At 49.8% G+C, this 19,079-nt stretch overlaps 1 protein-coding gene across 13 annotated transcripts in view; it reads left to right on the forward strand.

Annotated features, from left to right (window-relative positions):
• The window catches only part of ATP2B2 (ATPase plasma membrane Ca2+ transporting 2), a 381,947-nt gene that overhangs the window by 318,765 nt on the left and 44,103 nt on the right, over positions 1-19,079 (forward strand). For 6 of the 13 annotated variants that reach the window (XR_012090580.1, XR_012090581.1, XM_073009849.1 and 3 more), the window contains 3 exons: positions 7,694-7,852; positions 10,281-10,495; positions 13,824-14,066. Coding sequence is in view for 8 of the 13 variants with exons in the window: in XM_073009849.1 (XP_072865950.1) it covers positions 7,694-7,852; positions 10,281-10,495; positions 13,824-14,066 (617 nt within the window). In the remaining 5 variants the exon portion in view is untranslated. Of the gene's footprint in view, positions 1-942; positions 1,003-6,818; positions 6,861-7,693; positions 7,853-10,280; positions 10,496-13,823; positions 14,067-19,079 lie in introns of all 13 variants that reach the window. The other 7 variants (XR_012090577.1, XR_012090578.1, XM_073009848.1 and 4 more) reach the window with 2 other exon arrangements.

Here is a 19,079-nt window from a genome sequence, read left to right on the forward strand (position 1 = left end):
AGTTCCTCACCCTACCGGCCAATGCCAAGTGATACCACCACCATCTCTACATCACTCTTAGCCCTGCATACCAGCATGCAAAGCTTGCTCATCATCACAGGGCCCCCCTCCCCAGGCCCTGCTCTCCCCACCAGCACCCCCGGGGAGCCCACACCCTCACACAACTGTGTGCTTCACCCAGGGGGACCTCTTCCTGCCCATAGAACACTATTCCCCACCCCCAAGAAAGAGCAAAAGGTGTGAATTTAGCCATCTCATATCACTTTTAATTTCTAAATTAAGAAAAATTCACTAGTGCCTTTTCTGTCCCATATACAAAATGCAATATGCTTCATGTCACCTTTTAAATTTGGGGGGCATCTCACATGAGAGTTCCCAAAGCAGTCTGGAATCCCGGTTAAGGAAGGAGGCAGTGGCCTGAATCAAGAGCATGAATCTAATTAAGTCAAAGTCATCACCATTAGCAAATGTTCTGCCAGAACACCCTGATGCATGGAGATGGTGGCCATGGAGAATACTCATTCTGAGTGGTCCATGCCCACGCCACACTGCCTGGTGAATATTTTTCCACTCCTGGTCCCCAGTGGGCAGCCAAATCCCCTCGTTTCATGGAGCCCTCTCTGCCAGGGGACTCTCTTGACTGGTTGGACCAGCAGGGTCCAGACCTCAGCACAGACCAGCACCATCCCACCTAACTGCCCTGGTCATCCACCATGCTTTATTTGAAAGCCCCTCCATGTCTGAGTTTCTCCCCTTGACCTCTGCGGCATCTCTATGGAACATTTCACCCCCACCCCAAATTTGAGTTTCTTGGTTTCCAACGGAGAATTTTTTTTTAAGAATAGAGTCATGTTATCTCCCTGCAAGTTGGTTCATGTCTTTGTTGTTGTTGCTTTTCTCCATTGTGACACTGCATTTTCCATCCCTCCCACCCCCCTGCAGCAGCAGACGGTGCGGCAGCTTCAAATGCTGCAGATAGTGCGAATGCCAGCCTAGTCAATGGTATGTCTCCCACGGCGAGCTCCTGGTCGTGGTTGGATGGGCGTCTCTCACCCCCACCCCAACTCTGGGCTTTCTTTCCTTGTTCTGGACTGCACAGATCTCGGATGTGCATGGGCCGCTGGGACAGTCACCCTCTCACATGGGGCAGGCGCTTAAGACAGGAGCCACAGCCGGGGAGTCAGCTCTGCACCCTGTCAGCCTCGCAGCTGCCAAAAAGGTGCTGGCTCCTGCCGGGCCGTTGACCCCCATGGAGCCCAGACAAGAGACAAGACTTTGGCTTCGGATTGGCTCCCAAGAAGCAGCATCCCACCTGGCGTGGCCCTCTCCTAAGCGTATTCCTGGCCCTGGCTTTGGGAAGAAGACCTGGGATCAGGGCTTGGGCTGAAGCTGGCATCTGGGTCCCCAGCAAAGGCTCTACTCCTCGACTCTAAAATTTCCTCGAGGCAAGGGGACCCAGGCCAGGATTCAGCTCCTTGACCCTGTCCCGTAGCATGGCTGAGCCACCAGTAAACAGTTCTTCCTCTTCTCTTTCATGGAGCCAACGGGCAGGGGGTTCGCTTTGGCTCGGGCCTGGTTCTGTCCCTCGGATGTGGACTGGTGTTTTTTGCTGTTGCCTGTGCTGGAGCGTTTGTCCTGGGTCTTGGGGTGGAGGGTTGGGGAGAGGGGTTGCCACTGTGTACTGGGGTCTGCATCTTAACCTCCTGACACACAGGCAGGAAGGAATTCCATTCACTCGCCCCAAAGCCTTCAGAAGATTTCGGATTTCTATCCCCTCCTGGTTCCAGAGCAATAGACAAGGCTTCTGTTTACTCAGATACCACCCCTACCCTCAAATTAGGTAACATAATAGTCCCCCAGGCTACTCCTGAACTGCTGAGAGCCATTAGGGCTCCATCATGAAAACATTGCCTCAGAGGAGCCGAGGGCAGGGGAAAATCTTTCTCCCACCGTCTCTGCATACCGGGCACTGGGCTATGGGTTTCTCATCCATTATATCATATCATTCACTCCTCACCACTCCTGCATAATATGGAGACTTCTTCCCCGCAGCCTCCCATCCCCTGCCCTAGACATCTGCCCAAGCCACCTGCATTCAAAATGACCAAAGATGGAAGTACCTAGTAGGTGTCGGGGCTGAGTAAGGCACTTCTGTGAGCAATGCCTTGCCAGGAAGGACTAATTCTGATGTGGGTCTATTTCAGGCACAGGAGGAGGAAGGAGGACAGCTTGGGGAGTGGGAGGTGTCATGCCTCAGGGAGGGGTGGCTGAGGGTAACAAGGAGAACCCATGTGGGCAAACCCATGGCTGAGAGAGAAGGAACCTGGAGGGGCACCCACTTCCCCCGGCAGTGAGCCTGCTGAGCTTTGTCAACATACAGACCCCATCCAGGCTGGCCAGTCCCAGATAAAAAGGGCAGTTTCACTTCCAAACTGCAGCGGAAAACCCCAAATATACCAAGAGAAACTGCAGGAAACGTTCATTTCTCTACCACCTACTGTATACCAGGCACTGTTGAAAGCATTGCATGTTCACCATCTCATTTAATCCTCCTGACACCCCCATGATACAGGTTTTATTGTCCCCACTTTAAAGATGAAGAGACTGAGGCTCAAGGAGACCAAGACACTAGCCTAAGGTCGCAGAGCTAGAAAGTAGCAGAGCTGGGATTTGAACCCAAAACCCAGACCTGGCTGGCTCTAAAGTGTGTGCTTCTCCTCCTGATCCAGGATTTCCCAATGGAGTGTGTCTTGTAAGTTTCACAATGATGTTAAGAGGTCTTCACCCCAAGGAAAGGATTCTGCCGTCAAAGATGTTTAAGAACCACTGGATTGAATTGGTCTCTTCCTGGTTACAGAATTAGTCCTGGTTACAGGACTGCTCAGAGCCTTGAATATGCTAGTGTGTGGGGGAAAGTTCCAGAGTCACACAGAGTTTCCTAGGCTGATTTGACCCATAACATACTCTGGGAAATAATGCCCTAAGCCACTGCCATTCAAAATGTGATCACAGGACCCAAAGCCTGCGCATCACCTGGGAGCTCCTTAGAAATGCAGAATCTTAGGCCCCACCCCAGACCAACTGAAGGAGAATCTGCATTTTAACAGGCTTTCCAGACTCCAGGTGAGAGCACGTTACAAGTGAGAGGCTCAAGGAACCTTGCCGACTGAGAGGGAATTCAGTGTTCTTTCCCCTCCTTCCTCTGAGCCAAATCGCAATGACTTGGATATGGAAAAAAAAATTAGGGTGATAATTTTTCCCTTTGCCCCTGCTCCCCCAATCCCCCAACTAAAAGATGGGTGTGGTCCATTCATCTTGGAAGCGTTATGATTGCCATTATTATTTAGTTATTTTTCTTTTACATTTACTAGTGTGTCACTATGTAATACATGACCTGTAATCATAGTTATAATCACATTTAATTATGCATCATGAGGCCGGGCGCAATGACTCACGCCTGTAATCCCAGCACTTTGGGAGGCCAAGCTGGGTGGATTGCTTGAGGTCAGGACTTGGAGACCAGCCTGGGCAACATGGTGAAACTCTGTCTCTACTAAAAATACAAAAAAAAAAAAAAAAATTAGCTGGTCATGGTGGTGGGCACCTGTAATCCCAGCTACTCAGGAGGATGAGACAGGAGAATTGCTTGAACTCAGGAAGCGGAGCTTGCAGTGAGCCGAGATCACGCCATTGCACTCCAGCCTGGGAGACCCAGTGAGACTCTGTCTCAAAAAAGAAAAAAAAATTATACATCATGGGCTGGGCACAGTGGCTCACGCCTGTAATCCCAACACTTTGGGAGGCCAAAGCAAGCGAATTGCTTGAGGTCAGGAGTTTGAGACCAGCCTAGACATCATAGTGAGACCACATCTCTACAAAAAAAAAAAAAAAAAAAATTAATTAACTGGTCATAGTGGCACACATCTATATTCCCAGCAACTCAGGAAACTGAAGTAGGAGGATCGCTTGAGCCCAGGAGTTCAAGGTTGCAGTGAACCAAGATCATGCCTCTGCACTCCAACCTGGGCAACAATAATAATACATCATTACTAACTCCCAATGTTTACACAGTGCTTTCCAGTGTCTTTCATAAACATCACCTTAGTTGACATCAGCCCATTTCACAGAGGAGAAAACAGAGGCACAGGGAAGAGAAGTAGTACTTACCAAGTCTCCCAGCTAGTGGTCTGTCTCCCCAGAACTTGTGCATCAGGTCAGCTAACCAGGAATCCTCCCAATCCATGCACTTTACACCCATGCCCCTTATGACGCACAGAGAGAATAGACACATTTGGAAAAGCTGCATCTGATTCCAGACACAGAGAAGGGCCTCTGAGACCCCACCTGAGGGCCCCATCTTGGACCCCATTCCTAGCTCTCCTGAAATACAGCCCATCTCCAGATCCCACATGGGGCCAAAGCTGGCTGTTCCACTGTAGTTCAGGGCCAGGCGAACACCAGTTTGACCAGGAGAGCCCCAAATAAGTCCCTTGCTTCTGAGAAACCAGGCCATCTGTGCCTCAGCACTCCCAGAACATCCTTCCCTTCCTCCAGCATATGCACTGGTGATTATTTTTCTGACCACGTGTTCACTATGGAAATAAAAGAGGAAATTGCTAGCTGCACTTAATGAGTGCACACACTGGCTATTGCATCTGATAATATGCAATGCAAATAAAGGCCCCTTTGAGCCTTCTAAAACCAACTATTGAAGTGGAGTCCCCTGGTGCCCCTGAGCCCAGTCAGTAAAATTATTTTAGAAAATAAAAATAGTTGTTGTCATTCATTCCTGCTTACTCTAAAAAGCTTTTTTCTCTTGTGTTTTTTAATCCAGCAGCAAGAATTTTACAATAGAGACACAGGGGATCTTTCACTTTAAAGCCCAGGGTGGGCAACTGATCCTTTGCCATGGGAGGCCATGGGGACAGCTCTGCACTTGCCCTTGGACAGACAGTGCTGGGCGAGGTTCGGGGAAGCCACTTCTCCCCTCTGAGTCACCCAGAAAGTGGGCACAGTGACAGTGATGAACTAATCCTGCAGCCATGGGGTTATTCCGAGGATGCTCCTAAATGCAGGCTGTCTCTGAACTTCCCTTGGCCTCAGTTTCCCCATCTATAAAATGAGAGTGATGAAAATCCCTCCTGCCCCACCTTGCAGGGATACTGGGAAGACTGACAAGAGATGACACTTGCAAAAGCCCTTTGAAACTGCAAAAGGCTGAACCGTGCAAGTGGTTGTTATGAAGGTAACTGGGGCACTCTGGGAGGTGAATGTCTCATCCTGTTTTATGAAAGTGGAAGCTGATGAAGTTGGGAGATATAAAGCCAGCAGCTAGTTGGTGGTGAAATGAAGACTTCAGGGGAACCCTGTCCTAGCAGTGCCACCTCAACTTCCCTCCCCTGGACTCAGTGGGATTGAGGGGTGTCCATGGTCTCCCCGACGGCAGCTTCTGGAGAAACAATGGCAGGACGGAAGTAGGCACACACTTTGGGGCCAGCTCTCCATTTACCCACTGAGACCCAAGCAGCTCATCTCCCTCTCTGAGCCTCAGTTTCTCATCTGTAAATGGGTATAATACAAGCACACCCTTCATAGGTGAGGCTGTAGTGAGGATTAGATGGAATCTCGGAGCTTATGTGTATGCCCAGCACATGGCAGGTTGTCCTGGAATGTGAGCTGGTAGAATCACCGTTGCAGCCATCATCCATGGGTGGCCAAACTTCTCAGACCCATCCCGAGGGGGCAAGGCCTGTAGGCAGAGCAGGCAGAGCTCCGGGTGAGTGTGCAGGCCCAGTGGATGGGATGAGAGGGTGCTGGTGAAGGCAGGTGTGCTAGGCAAGACACAGAGGCCTCCAGTGCCCACACTGCACACCCAGCCCACAAGCTCCTGGCCAAGGCTGGAGTGGGATCCTCCCAGGCAGCTCTGATGAGTGAGGGGGCCCCAGATGCAGCACCAGCCCTGATATGGAAGGGGGTGCCCACTGACACTACTTAGCCTGCTGCTTTAGCCTGAGCCATACCCCTACCAAGAGGTCAGCACCCCCATTGGGGACCAGGGCACTTCACCAAGAACCCAGCCACACTTGGGGTCCCTCGTATACCACCATGGGGACCCCTGCTCACTCTTTGCTCTGGTCACTCTCAGGGGCATTGGGCAAGGGGTCATCCCTGGGTGGCTTCACACTCTTCAGAAGGAGAAGGAGAAAGATCATCCCTCTTGAAGCCCAAAACTAAGGAACACACTGACCTCAGTGCCTTGTCCAAACCCAAACTCCTCTCCATTCTAGAAACACTGTCCTCTCTCTCTCTCTCTCTCTCTCTCTCTCTCTCTCTGTCTCCCTCCCTCCTCTCTCATCTGCATGTTTTCTTTTATGGGAAAATGAAAAGGATGTAACTGAACAAGTTTCCCTTGGCCTTCTCTCAACCCAGAAAACACCAAATAAGTCACAAAAGGCTTGGTGTGGGGGCCTGAGTGCTTCTCTGCGCCTCCTCCAGCAGATTCTAGTCCCCTGCACCCTCGGATACTGCCCTTTGATCTGTAACACACTAAGGGCCAAAAGTATTCCGGCAGAAATCCCCCTCCTGAGTCCCCTAGAGGATCGGGTGTTGCCCAGCTGGCAAGCCCCACGGCTAAGGCTGTGGCCAGGCCTGCTTCTGCTTCAGGGCCCTCCCCAGCCCGCATCCCCACACAAAGGGATGCAGTCAGCACCGCCCTCCCTCCATCTGTGACATTAATGTCCGTGGCCTGTTGCGTCTTCGTGATGACCGACCATGTGTTGTCTGTTCTCTGTTGTCTGTTAAAATTCTTTGTCGTGTAGGTAAAATGCAGGATGGCAATGTGGACGCCAGCCAGAGCAAAGGTAACCCTTTTGTATTAACCGGCATTTGTGGTCCCTGAGGCCCCTCCCCACCAGCTCTCAGTCACACCAGAGACAGGGACTGGCGGGGGCCAGAGGCAGACACATCCACTCCTACAGGTGTCTGAGGACGCTGGGGGTGTAGTTGTGATTCTCATGGTGCCAGGCCAAATAAAGAGGTGTCCACCGGTGAGGAGGGGGACGCCCACGGGCCAGCATCTCCCTAGCCTTTGAACTCTGCTGACCATTCAGCAGAAGATTTTGAGATCCTTAGAGGCTGAGGGGTAGGGAGTTTGGCTCAGTCTCTGTCCAAAAGGGTCACGGGCCCTCCAGTCCATCCTGCATGAAGAGGCCACGCCAACTGGGATAGTGACTTGGCTCCCATGGCCGCCCTGTTTTACATGTTAAGTCTCCTTTTTAGTCCCTCCTGTCTAGTGGCTACTTAATATCCCACAACAGGTCCCAAGGACCAGCTGGGTAGAGCCCAAGCCTGTCTATCTTGTCTGAATGTGGGAAAGGACAAGGGACCACCTGGGGTAGGACCCACAGGCTTGCTCAGGCCGAGAGGGGGATCCAGGGTAACAGCATCAGTCCCTGCTGTGTCCCAGATTCCAGGTCTGAGGCAGTCAGTGCCACTGGGATCCATAGCTCCAGCTGGAAGAGGCAGGCCCCCCATCACAGGACTTCTGCACCAGTCATGCGGGGCTCAGTCCAGGCAGTCAGCACTTCCCCTGGGCAGGCAGGGGTGGGCGCCAGTGTCTCCACCCTGTGGGCTGACCTGCATGTGTGTGTCTATGTGTCTGTGTGTGTGCACGTGCGTGATCTGCCCCCTGCAGCCAAACAGCAGGACGGGGCAGCCGCCATGGAGATGCAGCCCCTCAAGAGTGCCGAGGGTGGCGACGCTGATGACAGGAAGAAGGCCAGCATGCACAAGAAGGAGAAGTCCGTGCTTCAGGGCAAGCTCACCAAGCTGGCTGTGCAGATTGGGAAGGCAGGTGAGTGCAGCAGGTGGGAGGCAGGGGACAGGGCTCACAGGGGGACTCCAGACAGAGCTCTGCCCCAAGCTCGCTCTCAGTTACCTCATGTGCGAAGTGGGGGGCTTGAATGAGTGCCTGAAGCCCACCATTCTCTACCACAGCACCCAGTTTGAGTCCTGTGTACAGTAGGCACTCCATTAGCACTCAGTGATACAGAAGAGTGAAGCTCAAAGCCCAAGCTCTGGTAGCAGATGGCCTGCATTCTTGTCCGGCAACGGCTGTGAAAACTGAGGAAAGTAACTTCTCTTAGCTCTGAGCCTCCGTATCCTCATCTGTAAAATGAGGATAATAGCTGTCCCCACTTCACAGATTGCTGTGGGAGTTAAAGGAGACTCTGCATACAAGGCATTAGCACTTGGCAGGTGCAGCAGCTGGAGAGGGGCAGGGCCTGAAGTTCCAAGCAACACGGACTTTGTCCTGAGGACAGTGGGAGCCATGGAAGAGACTTGAGCAGAGGAAGACAGGAATGGGTTTGGGCTTTATCATGACCACCCTGGCCACAGTGCAGAGGAAAAACTGAAGAGGTTGAGGGACAGTGTCAGGAGCCCAGGGAGAAGCCCATGGTCTGAGCCCCAGCACAACAAACTGGGCATCCCAACTAAAGTGGTAACTGCAGGTGATGGCTGGTGAGAGCCCCGCTGGCCCAGCTGCAAAGTGAGCCCCCGACCCTCTGGCATGGCCTAGGCTTCCCCTCCCGGGTAAGGAGGTAGCAAACACCAAGGCCTTCCCACCTGGCTGCTCGATCCTTTGTGGCTGTCTCCCCAGCTCTAATTATAGATACCACCACGTGGGGAAGAGAAGCAGATTACAGACTTGGCTGTCTATATTTAAACTTGGGGGCCTGGTGACAGCTCCTGGCTGCTGGGAGCTTGGCTTCCCGCCCCTTCGACTGTCAGACAGGGATGGAGCCGGCTCTGAGGCTCTGCAGCTGGAGGTGGGGGTAGAGAGCTATGGGCTCAGGGATTTCCTCTATCCTCTATCCCACCATCGCCACCGCCACGGGCAGAAGACTCCATGGAAACATGGCACTGACAGGGCCAGGAACTAAGCGACCCGCAAGGGGCACAGGTCCAGGCCAGGGAAGAAGCCAGGGGCAGCTGAGATTTCCAGAGAACTCCCAGCTTCTCCCGATCCCTTGGGAGCTCTGGAGCAACCCAAATTCATCCCTGCCCTCCTCTGCTCAAGCCTCCTCCGTGACTCTCACTGTCCTCAGGATGAAGTCCATGCTGCCCAGAACTCTAGGGTCTGTCCTACCTCAAAGCAGATGGCTGGGCTTTGGGACTAACACGTCAGCCGCTGGATGTTGGCCATCAGGTTGAGATGGGAGTGCATTCCCAGGCCCTTCCCGACAAGCGGACCCAGTCACCTTAGCAGGCTCCTCCTCTGTCAGAGGCTGTGGGTGTGAGCAGTCTCCACAGCACCTGCAGTAGCACCTGTAGCAGATAGGGGATGGGCATGCTAAACTAGCAAGAGGAACCCCCAGGGGATCAGGACAGGTCCCCAGCTGCATTCCTACAGTTACAGCATTTTTCTCGCCTGTGGCTGCAAGCAAGTCACTTCTCCTCTCTGAGCCTCAGTTTCTTCATCTGAAAAATAGCTACCTGCTGTTTCCTCTACATGGAATGTTCTTCCCTAGGTCACTATGCAACTGGTGTCTGCTCAAATATCACCTCCTCCAAGAAGCCTTCCCTGGCCACTCTAGCTAAAGTAACCACTCCCTACCTCCCCGTCCCCCAGTGTCACTTTCTGTCACATCATCCCAGCCTTTTTCTTCACAGTGTGTAGCCATATCTGAAATTGTCTTGTTCATGTATTTGTTTTTTTGTTTCTTGTCTTCCTCCTCCTCTAGAATGTCTGCTCCTCAAGGGCAGGAACTCTTATCTTCTTTACTGCTGTGTCTTTAGTTCCCAAACGAGGAACTAAGATGTGCCTGGCGTGTCATAGGTGCTCAAAAGGTATTTGTCAAATAAATGAATAAATAAATGATACCAACTTTACATCATTATTGTGTGAAAGCTCTATGCAAACCATTCCACCATTTATTCACACAGTCACTTGGCACACATCTCTTGAGCACCTACTATGTGTCAGAATACCTACTATGTGTTGAGCACTATACTGGGCACTTTGCTTGCATTACCACATTTGAGCCTTACAAAATCCTGGGGAGGAAATGTGCATCCCCATTGTACAGAGCAGGAGACTGAGGCTCGGTGAGGATCAAGGTCTCAAGAACTTGCCACAGGTCACAAAGCAAGGAGTGGCGGAGCTGGGAGGTGAGCTGGGGTCAGCCTGACCCAGAGCTCTTTCAGCCAAAGGTTTGGTCCACACCACCCACGGCCTCCACTTCCTGGAACCCCTCGAGCATGTGTCCTTCACATTGCAGGCTTGGTGATGTCAGCAATCACAGTGATCATCCTGGTTCTGTACTTCACCGTGGACACCTTCGTGGTCAACAAGAAGCCATGGCTGCCTGAGTGCACACCTGTCTACGTGCAGTACTTTGTCAAGTTCTTCATCATTGGCGTGACGGTGCTGGTGGTCGCCGTGCCCGAGGGGCTCCCTCTGGCCGTCACCATCTCATTGGCCTACTCAGTGAAGGTGAGAGGGGAGGAGAGCAGGACCGGCCGACTGATGCAGCTGCAGCCGAGGGCCTGGGGGATCATTGGGGCCGGTGCTGGGGTTGGGAGATGAACGAAGAAGCCCATAGACCCCCTGGGAGCTCAAAAGAATGTATGCAGGACCCCAAAACTCTGATGCTTTCATAGAGTCCAGGGGCCTGTGGCAAACCAGAGAGCCATACCCTGGCTGAAGAGGCAGCTGTTATTCAGCCCAGTCACATGCCGTCTTGCAGGGGTGCAGACCCAGCATTGCCACATTGTCACCTTTTTCCAAGAGAAGCCAGAAATCTGGACTTAATGTATTAACTCTCGCGATTTTTAGACATTGATAATCAACTCAAAAAATTTTTAAACATAGTAAAGACATCACCGTGCAAGCCAGAATTCATCCTTACCCCACCAAATTTACACAGAAGTCTGGCGGTCTGAGACATAGGCCCCTCGGGTAACCGTAGCGCTTGTAAAACTCATCTCAGAGGTGGCTCCCTAAAGTGAGAGGGGTAAGCCAAAAACAAAAAGGAAGTCTGATTTCATGGAAGCCTCCTCCCCTCTGGAAAGAGGCTAAAAATATAAGAAATTTTAAAGCAGTTAAATGAAGAGCTGGAGTCATGAATGTTTTCCAAGGACTGGGACCTTTCTAAGCACTACCTGATGGCAGAGCTGCACCTCCACTGCAGCCAGGCCATGGCTGTCTGCGGAGCCCAGTCACTGCCAGTCTGATGCTACTGGGTCACCCCCAGGTTCTTACACCCGGGTCTCATTTTTTCCCTTTGCCCCATGTGTTTTCCACCTGGAAGGGCCGGGCGTAGGGCTCCTGTTTCCAGCGCCCCATGCCTGAATGTCCCTGCGAGGGTGGAGGCGTGGCCATGTTTATAAACAAGGCATTCACTCTTGAGAAATTGGCAGAGCTTCCAGAGGGCATGGTGAGCATCAGTTTCCAAGCTGGAATTTGGGCTGGGCTCTCCGATGTAATTTCATACAGAAAAGAGATCTCCAGACAGGTGCCAGAAAGTGGCAGTTCTTTGTAACAGATACGGCCCTTATCATCTTCCTGTTTTAGGGTTCTTGAAGAAACTCCATCCCCACAAACCAAAGCCCAAACAGGTCACAACAAGAGGCTACTTTGGGACCCGGGGCCAGCAGAGGGTGACTGTCATGAGTAGGGGGCCTCCACAGCCACTTCACTGAGCCTGGGGATGTCCTTGAAAGTTGCACAGAGCTCGTTTGGGAGAATCATATACAGATGCTTTTAGGCTCTGCGCCTTCTGCAGTTCATATCTCTGGCACCCACTACCTTCGCTCGTCTTAGGTAGTGTTACTTTTACAGACACTTGATAAACTTAGGAGAGCACCCCAACACAGGAGAGGCAGACTGTGCCCTCTGTGAGCCTGGACCTGGGAGCCACTATCAGGAGCACAAAGATGACTGACCACTTAGATCAGCACTGCCCAAAAAGAGACAGAATGGGAGCCACATGTGCAATTGTAAGTTTCCTAGTAGCGGCCAGGCGTGGTGACTCATGCCTGTAATCCCCAGCACTTTCAAAGGCTGAGGCAGGAGGATCGCTTGAGCCCAGAAGTTCAAGATCAGCCTGGGCAAATAGTGAGACCCCATCTCTACAAAATAAAATAATTTTTTTAAAAAAGAAGAAAAATTCCTAGTAGCTACATTATTTTAAAAAAGTAAAAAGAAATCAGTGAAGTTGATTTTAATAATGTAATGTACTTAACCCAGTATGTCAAAATTATTATCAATCCAACATGTGATCAATATAATAATTATAAATGAACTACTACTTTTACATTTTTTTCATAATATCCTCTAAATCTGGTGTGTATTTTGCACTCACAGCACATTTCACTTCAGAATAGCCATATTTCAAGTGCTCAGTACCCTATACATGTATAGTCACAATACATGTGACTACCATATTGGACAGTACGGACTTAAAGATTCTTGAGCCCAACAGATGAACCCTCTTCAGAGAGTGCAAGTGGGCTGAGGCCTGATAGAAAGGTCCAGGCTGTGAGGTTAAATGGAGGTAGGTTCAAATCCTGGCCTTAAACCCCTCCAGGTGTGTGATCCTGGGCAGTCACTTTGCCTAGATTTCTTCAATTGCCAAAATGGATTACCAGAATCTTCTCATATGCCACAGAATTCTTATAACATCGGAGAAGACTTTGCAAACTGTAACATGTGTTGCAAATTCAAGTTGCTGTTGATCATTCAACATGCATTTATTATTACTATTGTCACAAGTTACAGTAGGAGAAACTGCAAAAGAATATAATCCTGCTAATACTCATTTTTAGTAACATAAAGCTCTATTACAATTATTCCAACTGCACTTCTTTTTTACCCTGGTTATAACGAGTTATAATGAGGAGCAAAATAAAGGAAATCAAATTCCTAGGCACAGCCTAGAACTCTATCTGATTCAACTGCTATGTCAGGAGGGCCTGCATGAAGAACAGTATTTCCTCGAGAATTACTCCATTTGCATTACTTGTTTGAGAACCTAGAAGAAGGTATGAGTGTGGAGTTGGGCCAGAGAGAAAAAAAAGACAGATAGAAGAAAATATTACATATAGGAATACTAGGAATACTCCATTTTTGTTATAAATTTCAAAAAAAAGGATGTTGATTACAAGATGTACCTAGTTCTGCACGGTAGCTAATAGTCAATATGTTTTCTTTCTCCCTTTTGTGTACATATTTTTTAAAGAAATATGTGGTTTTTATTATGCAAGTGATAATACATGTTAGTCATAGAAAAGATAAAAATCTATAATTCTATCATTTAGCAATAATGACATTAACACTTTGATATTTTTCCAGATATTTTCCTATATCCTAATTTATTTACTTTTGGTAAAATTAAAATGACAGTGAAAGCCAGGCACCAGTGAAAGATGATACATTTGAGAAAATTCATAACCAAATAAGGAATAGTTACTTATGTTAGTCTGTAAGAGAAAAATATTTAAAGTACCCAGAGAGGAACCAACCTTATTTATCTTTCCCCCTTTTTCCCATAAAGAATGTAGATTACTTCTATAATCCAAATTAATAAATTCAATTAATTGAGTCTTTTAAATGGTTCAAATACTAAAAGAGAAAGAAAAGGGCCATGCACAGACAGAAGAAGCCCAGGTGTAGGAGACAGCAGCAACCAAGATCCTTTACAAGTGCAGGAAGCAAAGGGGCAGGCTGTGGTGGCTCTGCCTTATTTACTACATGTTTACCCAGTGCCATGCTCCCCAGCCCCTCTCCTCACTGATGCCCTCTCACTTGCCCCTTCTCCCAGAAAATGATGAAAGACAACAACCTGGTACGCCACCTGGATGCCTGTGAGACCATGGGCAATGCCACAGCCATCTGCTCAGACAAGACGGGCACGCTGACCACCAATCGCATGACAGTGGTACAGGCGTATGTTGGTGACGTCCACTATAAAGAGATCCCTGACCCCAGCTCCATCAACACCAAGACCATGGAGCTACTGGTCAATGCCATCGCCATCAACAGCGCCTACACCACCAAGATTCTGGTAAGTGGGTACCAGGCACATCCACCACCAGAGGGAGCAACATTCATGGGATGGTACAGAGGTACTGGGCAGGTTGAACAATATGATTCATAGTCTCAAATCCTGCTAATATATTTTGGTATGGTCAGATAGTAAGCAACATGTTTCTGTTTGACTTAATATACTATTAATATTGCTATAATGTTTGTGTGACAAACCTTTATTGTTATGTTTTTTAAATCCTGTCATTGAACCCCCACTCCCCCTGCCCACACACGCACAAACTTTTTATTAGTGTGCTTTTGCTGCATAACAAACTACTCCAAAACTTAATGGCTTGAAACAAACCTGTGTATTTCACTCAAAGTCCTGTGAGTCAGCAGTTCAGGCTGGGCTCAGCTGGATGGTTCTTCTGGTCTCAGCTGGGCTTCCTCCTGCATCTGCAGGGGGTCACGTGGATAGCTCTGCTGATCTTGGCAGAACTGTAGGCTGATCTAGCATGGCCTCAGCTGGGCTGGCTCATCCCTGCCCTGTGTGGTCTTACCTCTTCTAGCAGGCTAGCCTGGGCTTGTTCACATGGCGACAACAGGCCTCAAAGAGAGAGCAGAAGTGTGCAAGTTCTCTTGAGGCCTGAACCGCCACATTGTCACTTTTTGCCGCATTCTCTTGGCCAATATAAGTCAGGAGGCCAGCCCAGATTCACACAGTGGGAAAATAGACTTCACCTCTTGATGAGAAGTGCTGTAAGGACATGAGAAGTGCATAAGGACAGAAAGGAGAATAATCGTGGCCATTTTCACAATCTACCACTGATGATGATGTTGTTAGTAATAGTAGTAATATTATCCATTTTGATAAGAAAAACTCTCAACTTACTGTCAGCTAAGCTGCCTAGATTCACCATGCTATAAACCCTATCTGGTTAAGAAGCACAGGTTGCCCCTTTGTAATTAACCAGCACTGGATGAAGAGAAACCCAAAGTTCATCCATCCAGATGTCCATCAGCTCCCAGATGTAGAGCATTTCTGCCTCGTGAGCATCTGGGTGATCTGCTAAGCTTTTTTGTTTACCCTTCCAATGTGCTGAGCCCTGACCTCCTCCTCCTTCTGCCCCTGAGCCAGCTGCAACCCTCTCGATTAGGTTGGTTTGTAGGAGCTGCTAACAGCTTTGTCAAAATGGGGAAGAGAGCGTGGGTCAGCAGCAAAGAGCCAAGGGCTGGTAGGGGAAGGAGGAGGAGGCAGCTCCTGCACCCTCTGCAGCAGCTGAGCAGCCACCCGCATCACCCTGGAGCAGCAGACTAAAGGAGGCAGAACTGACAAAGGGGAAAGTAGGTTAGAGGACCCGTGAAGACGGTGATAGAGAACCTTGGGGTGATGCCAAACTGATGACGCTTTTGTCTTCTTCCCCCACCCCACCCAATTTGGGAATCAAGGGAGATCAGCGATGCTTTATTGTGCTCCCCAGGCTTTCCTAAAATAACTGGGATGCTGATAATGATCTCCTCCTGCAGATGTGGCAGAGAGGGGAACAGGGCAATTCATAGAATGGGCTTTAGCCTTGTGGGCACAGCCCTGTGGGGTGGGCTTGGATTGAGATGTGTGTAGTGCAATTATAGTCAAAAAAGTTCTTGGGATCTGCCAAGAAGGCTGAGGAAACCTCTCCACAGTGATGAGTCTCAATTAAGCAGTGCTTTTTAGCACTGGAGGCAAAGCTGAAATGTCATTTCCAGATGTTGGTGGATTGAGTCTGTTCAAGTGGCATAAAGGACAGGGGTCAGTCGGTCCATCTGAGGAAGTGCAGCTGCTGAGGTTAGAGAGAGGTGGGAACTGGGGTCCTTGGTTTGTAACCCAGGCCAGGTCCCTTACCTCCCAGAGTCCCCTCTGTATCTGGAACTCTGGCATCAAAGGATACCTGCGCCTGTCTTTCTGGGTCTTTCTTGTAAGTTCCCTGGCCACATTATTCTTTTTGCTGGAAGCTGACAGCCATCGATGTGAGAAGGACAGCAGAGCCTCTGTGTGACTGGGTAGTGGTTAAAACTTGGACTCTGGAGCCAGACTGCCTTCGTTCAAATCCCTCACCAGCTGTATGAATATAAACAAATTATTTAACCTCTCAGTGCCTCAGTTTCCTAGGGGAGGGGGAGAATCTTGGATTGTTGTGAGGATAAAGTGAGTTAGTTAATGGAAAGTGCTTAGCACACAGCACTCAGTATGACTAGTATTGTTGTTATTCAGCAATAAAATCATCCACTGAAAGGAAATTCCATTTGTAGCAATGCAGAGGTTAACAAATAAAGAGAGCAGAGACATCAGGACTAGAGAGGGAAAGGCTATTGCCCAAAACCATTCAGCCAATTAGCGGCAAAGCTAACCCATGGATACTCTAAAGCTAGCTGTTGAGTCAGATGTCCAGACTAGGTTCCTGGTCATAGAAACCAACCCTGCAGCACCTCTAGCCTACGGTCTGCTTGGGAAGAAAGGTCTGGGGTCCAGAGGGTGAGATTCACAGCCAGGGCCTGCAAGCCATATGGGGCAAAAGGCCTCTCAGGGGCTCCCCTTTCTAGGCTCAGATGAAGACTGAGAAGAGGCTTGAGCTGCTCGGCTCAGGTCAGACACCTGGCCACCCTCCAAACCAGGACAGGAAATCTAGATTGCAGGGCATTCTGAAACCATACAAAAGGAGACAGGGCAGGAATGACATGCAATGTCCACCAGCTTCACTACCCATCAGCTTTAATTGGGAAATGAGCCTGGACTGGGAAAATAAGACCCTGGGCAGGGCTGGGCTCCCATATGCTGTATTTCCCCCTCCACAAGGAGGCCAGTTCCTCTGTGTTTTCTTGCTGTCTGATGCCAGGCTGTGGGCTTTTTAAGAGCAGGAGACAGCTGAGTCTTCTCTCATCCCCCTCGGATAGACTTTTGGGAAGTGCTGGTTGGATGGGTGATGTAAGTGAATGGACTGGTGAATAAATGTGTAGATGAGTAATCAATGAGATGAGGGGTAGGTAGGGAGAAGGGGGAATGGATGGATGAGTGGTGGGTAGGTAGATGGATGGGTGGATGGATGAATGAGTAGATGGATGGATGGATTGATGGATGAATGCATGAATGGGTGGGTGGATGAATAGATGGGTGAATGGGTAGGTGGATGGATGGATGGTGGTTAGGTGGATGAATGGGTGGATGTGATGGTTGGTAAATGGATGGATGGATGTGTTGGTTGGTGGATGGATGAGTGGATGCATGGATGTATTGGCTGGTGGATGGATGGATGGATGGATGGATGGATGGATGGATGGATGGGATGGGTAGATGTGTTGATTGCTTGATGGAATGGAATGGTGGATGAGTAGATGGATGGATGAATGAATGGACGGATGGATGGATGAATGAATATGTGAGTGGGCGGATGGGTGACTATGAATTTATAGGAGTCCTGAGGCAGGACTGCTGTCTCTCTACCTTCTACTTTTTTGTTCTTGTGTGGCAGCAAGAGGCAGGAGATGGCCTTGGATCCAGTCCCATGGCCAATACCAGTGCTCTTTCACTACCTCCAGCTTGTTGTGTTGGTCTCTTCCACAACTACCCTCAGCCATCCAGGCATCACTGATCCATAGACCTCCCAATTAGCTGATGCATTTTACTGAAAAAAAAAAAGAGTATTTGCAAGGATAGATTGCAAGGTCTACAAGATTCACAAACCATAGAGACTACCTAGTTCAGCCCCCTCAGTTTACTCTGAGAAATGGGAAGGGATTTGTCCCAAGTCACCCCATGGGTTAGTGAAGTTCCAGGTGTTCCAATACCTAGCTCAGGAAGCAATGGTTAAGAGGTTTGGCTCTAAAGTCCAACAGACCATGGTTCATACCCAGCCTCAACACTCATCACCTGTGTGACCCTGAGCCAACCTCTCTGAGCCTCTGTTTTTCAGTCTATAAAGGAAGCATATCATTGTTGCTAACATTTACTTAGCTAGGCTCAATGCCAAGTGCTTTCCCTACCTTGCTTTGTATGACAACCCACAGAGTAGGTGACACCACACCCAATGCATAGATAAGGACCCTGCAGTTAGAGCAGTTAAAGCACATGCCGAGAGTGCCCGAGCAGATCTGAGGCCAAGCCAGGATTGGAACTTAGATCTGTAACAATCCCAAGCCCAGGCAGGTCCCTGCCACTCAGGGCAGAGCTACATCTCTGCCCTGAGGCTGTTTGTCCAAGGGCTATTTTGAAGCTTAGATGAGCTGAGGAGGTGTGTACAGTGCCCCGCACAGTGCTTGACGCAGAGCAGGCCGGCGCTCATCCATGGCAGCCATTACTCTGTTTCCCTCTGCTGCTCATTCTGAGCCTTCCCCTCTGTAGTTTGCTGTGCCAGCCACTGTCTTTCCTGATCCTCCATATCCCCTTCAGATCAGCTGGCCAAACAGGACCATTCCCATCTTGCAGCTAGGAAAACCGCACTGCAGAAACAGAAGGGAACCTGCCAGGGTTGCTCCTCACCACCAAGTGGCAGAGCTGGGCCCAGAGAATTCTGGAGGAGTTCACCAAGCAGGCAGGAGGCAAGAGTATTCCAGGCAGGGGGCACGACCCTGCAGAGGCCGAGAGATCTTAAGATGTGTGACTTACTTAGGAAACATGGTGATTTGTGGCCTGGGCATTTCTGCAGGGCCAGAATGATGAGAGGTGAGGCTGCGAGAACTAGGGGGAGCCAGTGGTAGCAAATAAGCCCCTAATGGGCTTTCTCCTCCCAGCGTTCAGAAGAACCACCCCAGGCACAGGTGGAGGGTGGTGCGAGGGCTGAGGCTGCAGGCTGGGAGGCCTCTCAGGCACCCAGCCCCATCCTGTATCCCATCCTTTCTGAGAATGGCAGAGTCTTTTTTCTTTCCATTCTTTTTTTTTTTTTTTTTTTTTTTTTTTTATGAGACGGAGTTTCACTCTGTCACCCAGGCTGGAGTGCAATGGCGCAGTCTCGGCTCACTGCAAGCTCCGCCTCCCGGGTTCACGCCATTCTCCTGCCTCAGCCTCCCGAGTATCTGG

The sequence above is a fragment of the Chlorocebus sabaeus genome, chromosome 22, assembly GCF_047675955.1.
Source record: "Chlorocebus sabaeus isolate Y175 chromosome 22, mChlSab1.0.hap1, whole genome shotgun sequence".
NCBI classification, from domain to species: Eukaryota; Metazoa; Chordata; class Mammalia; order Primates; family Cercopithecidae; genus Chlorocebus; species Chlorocebus sabaeus.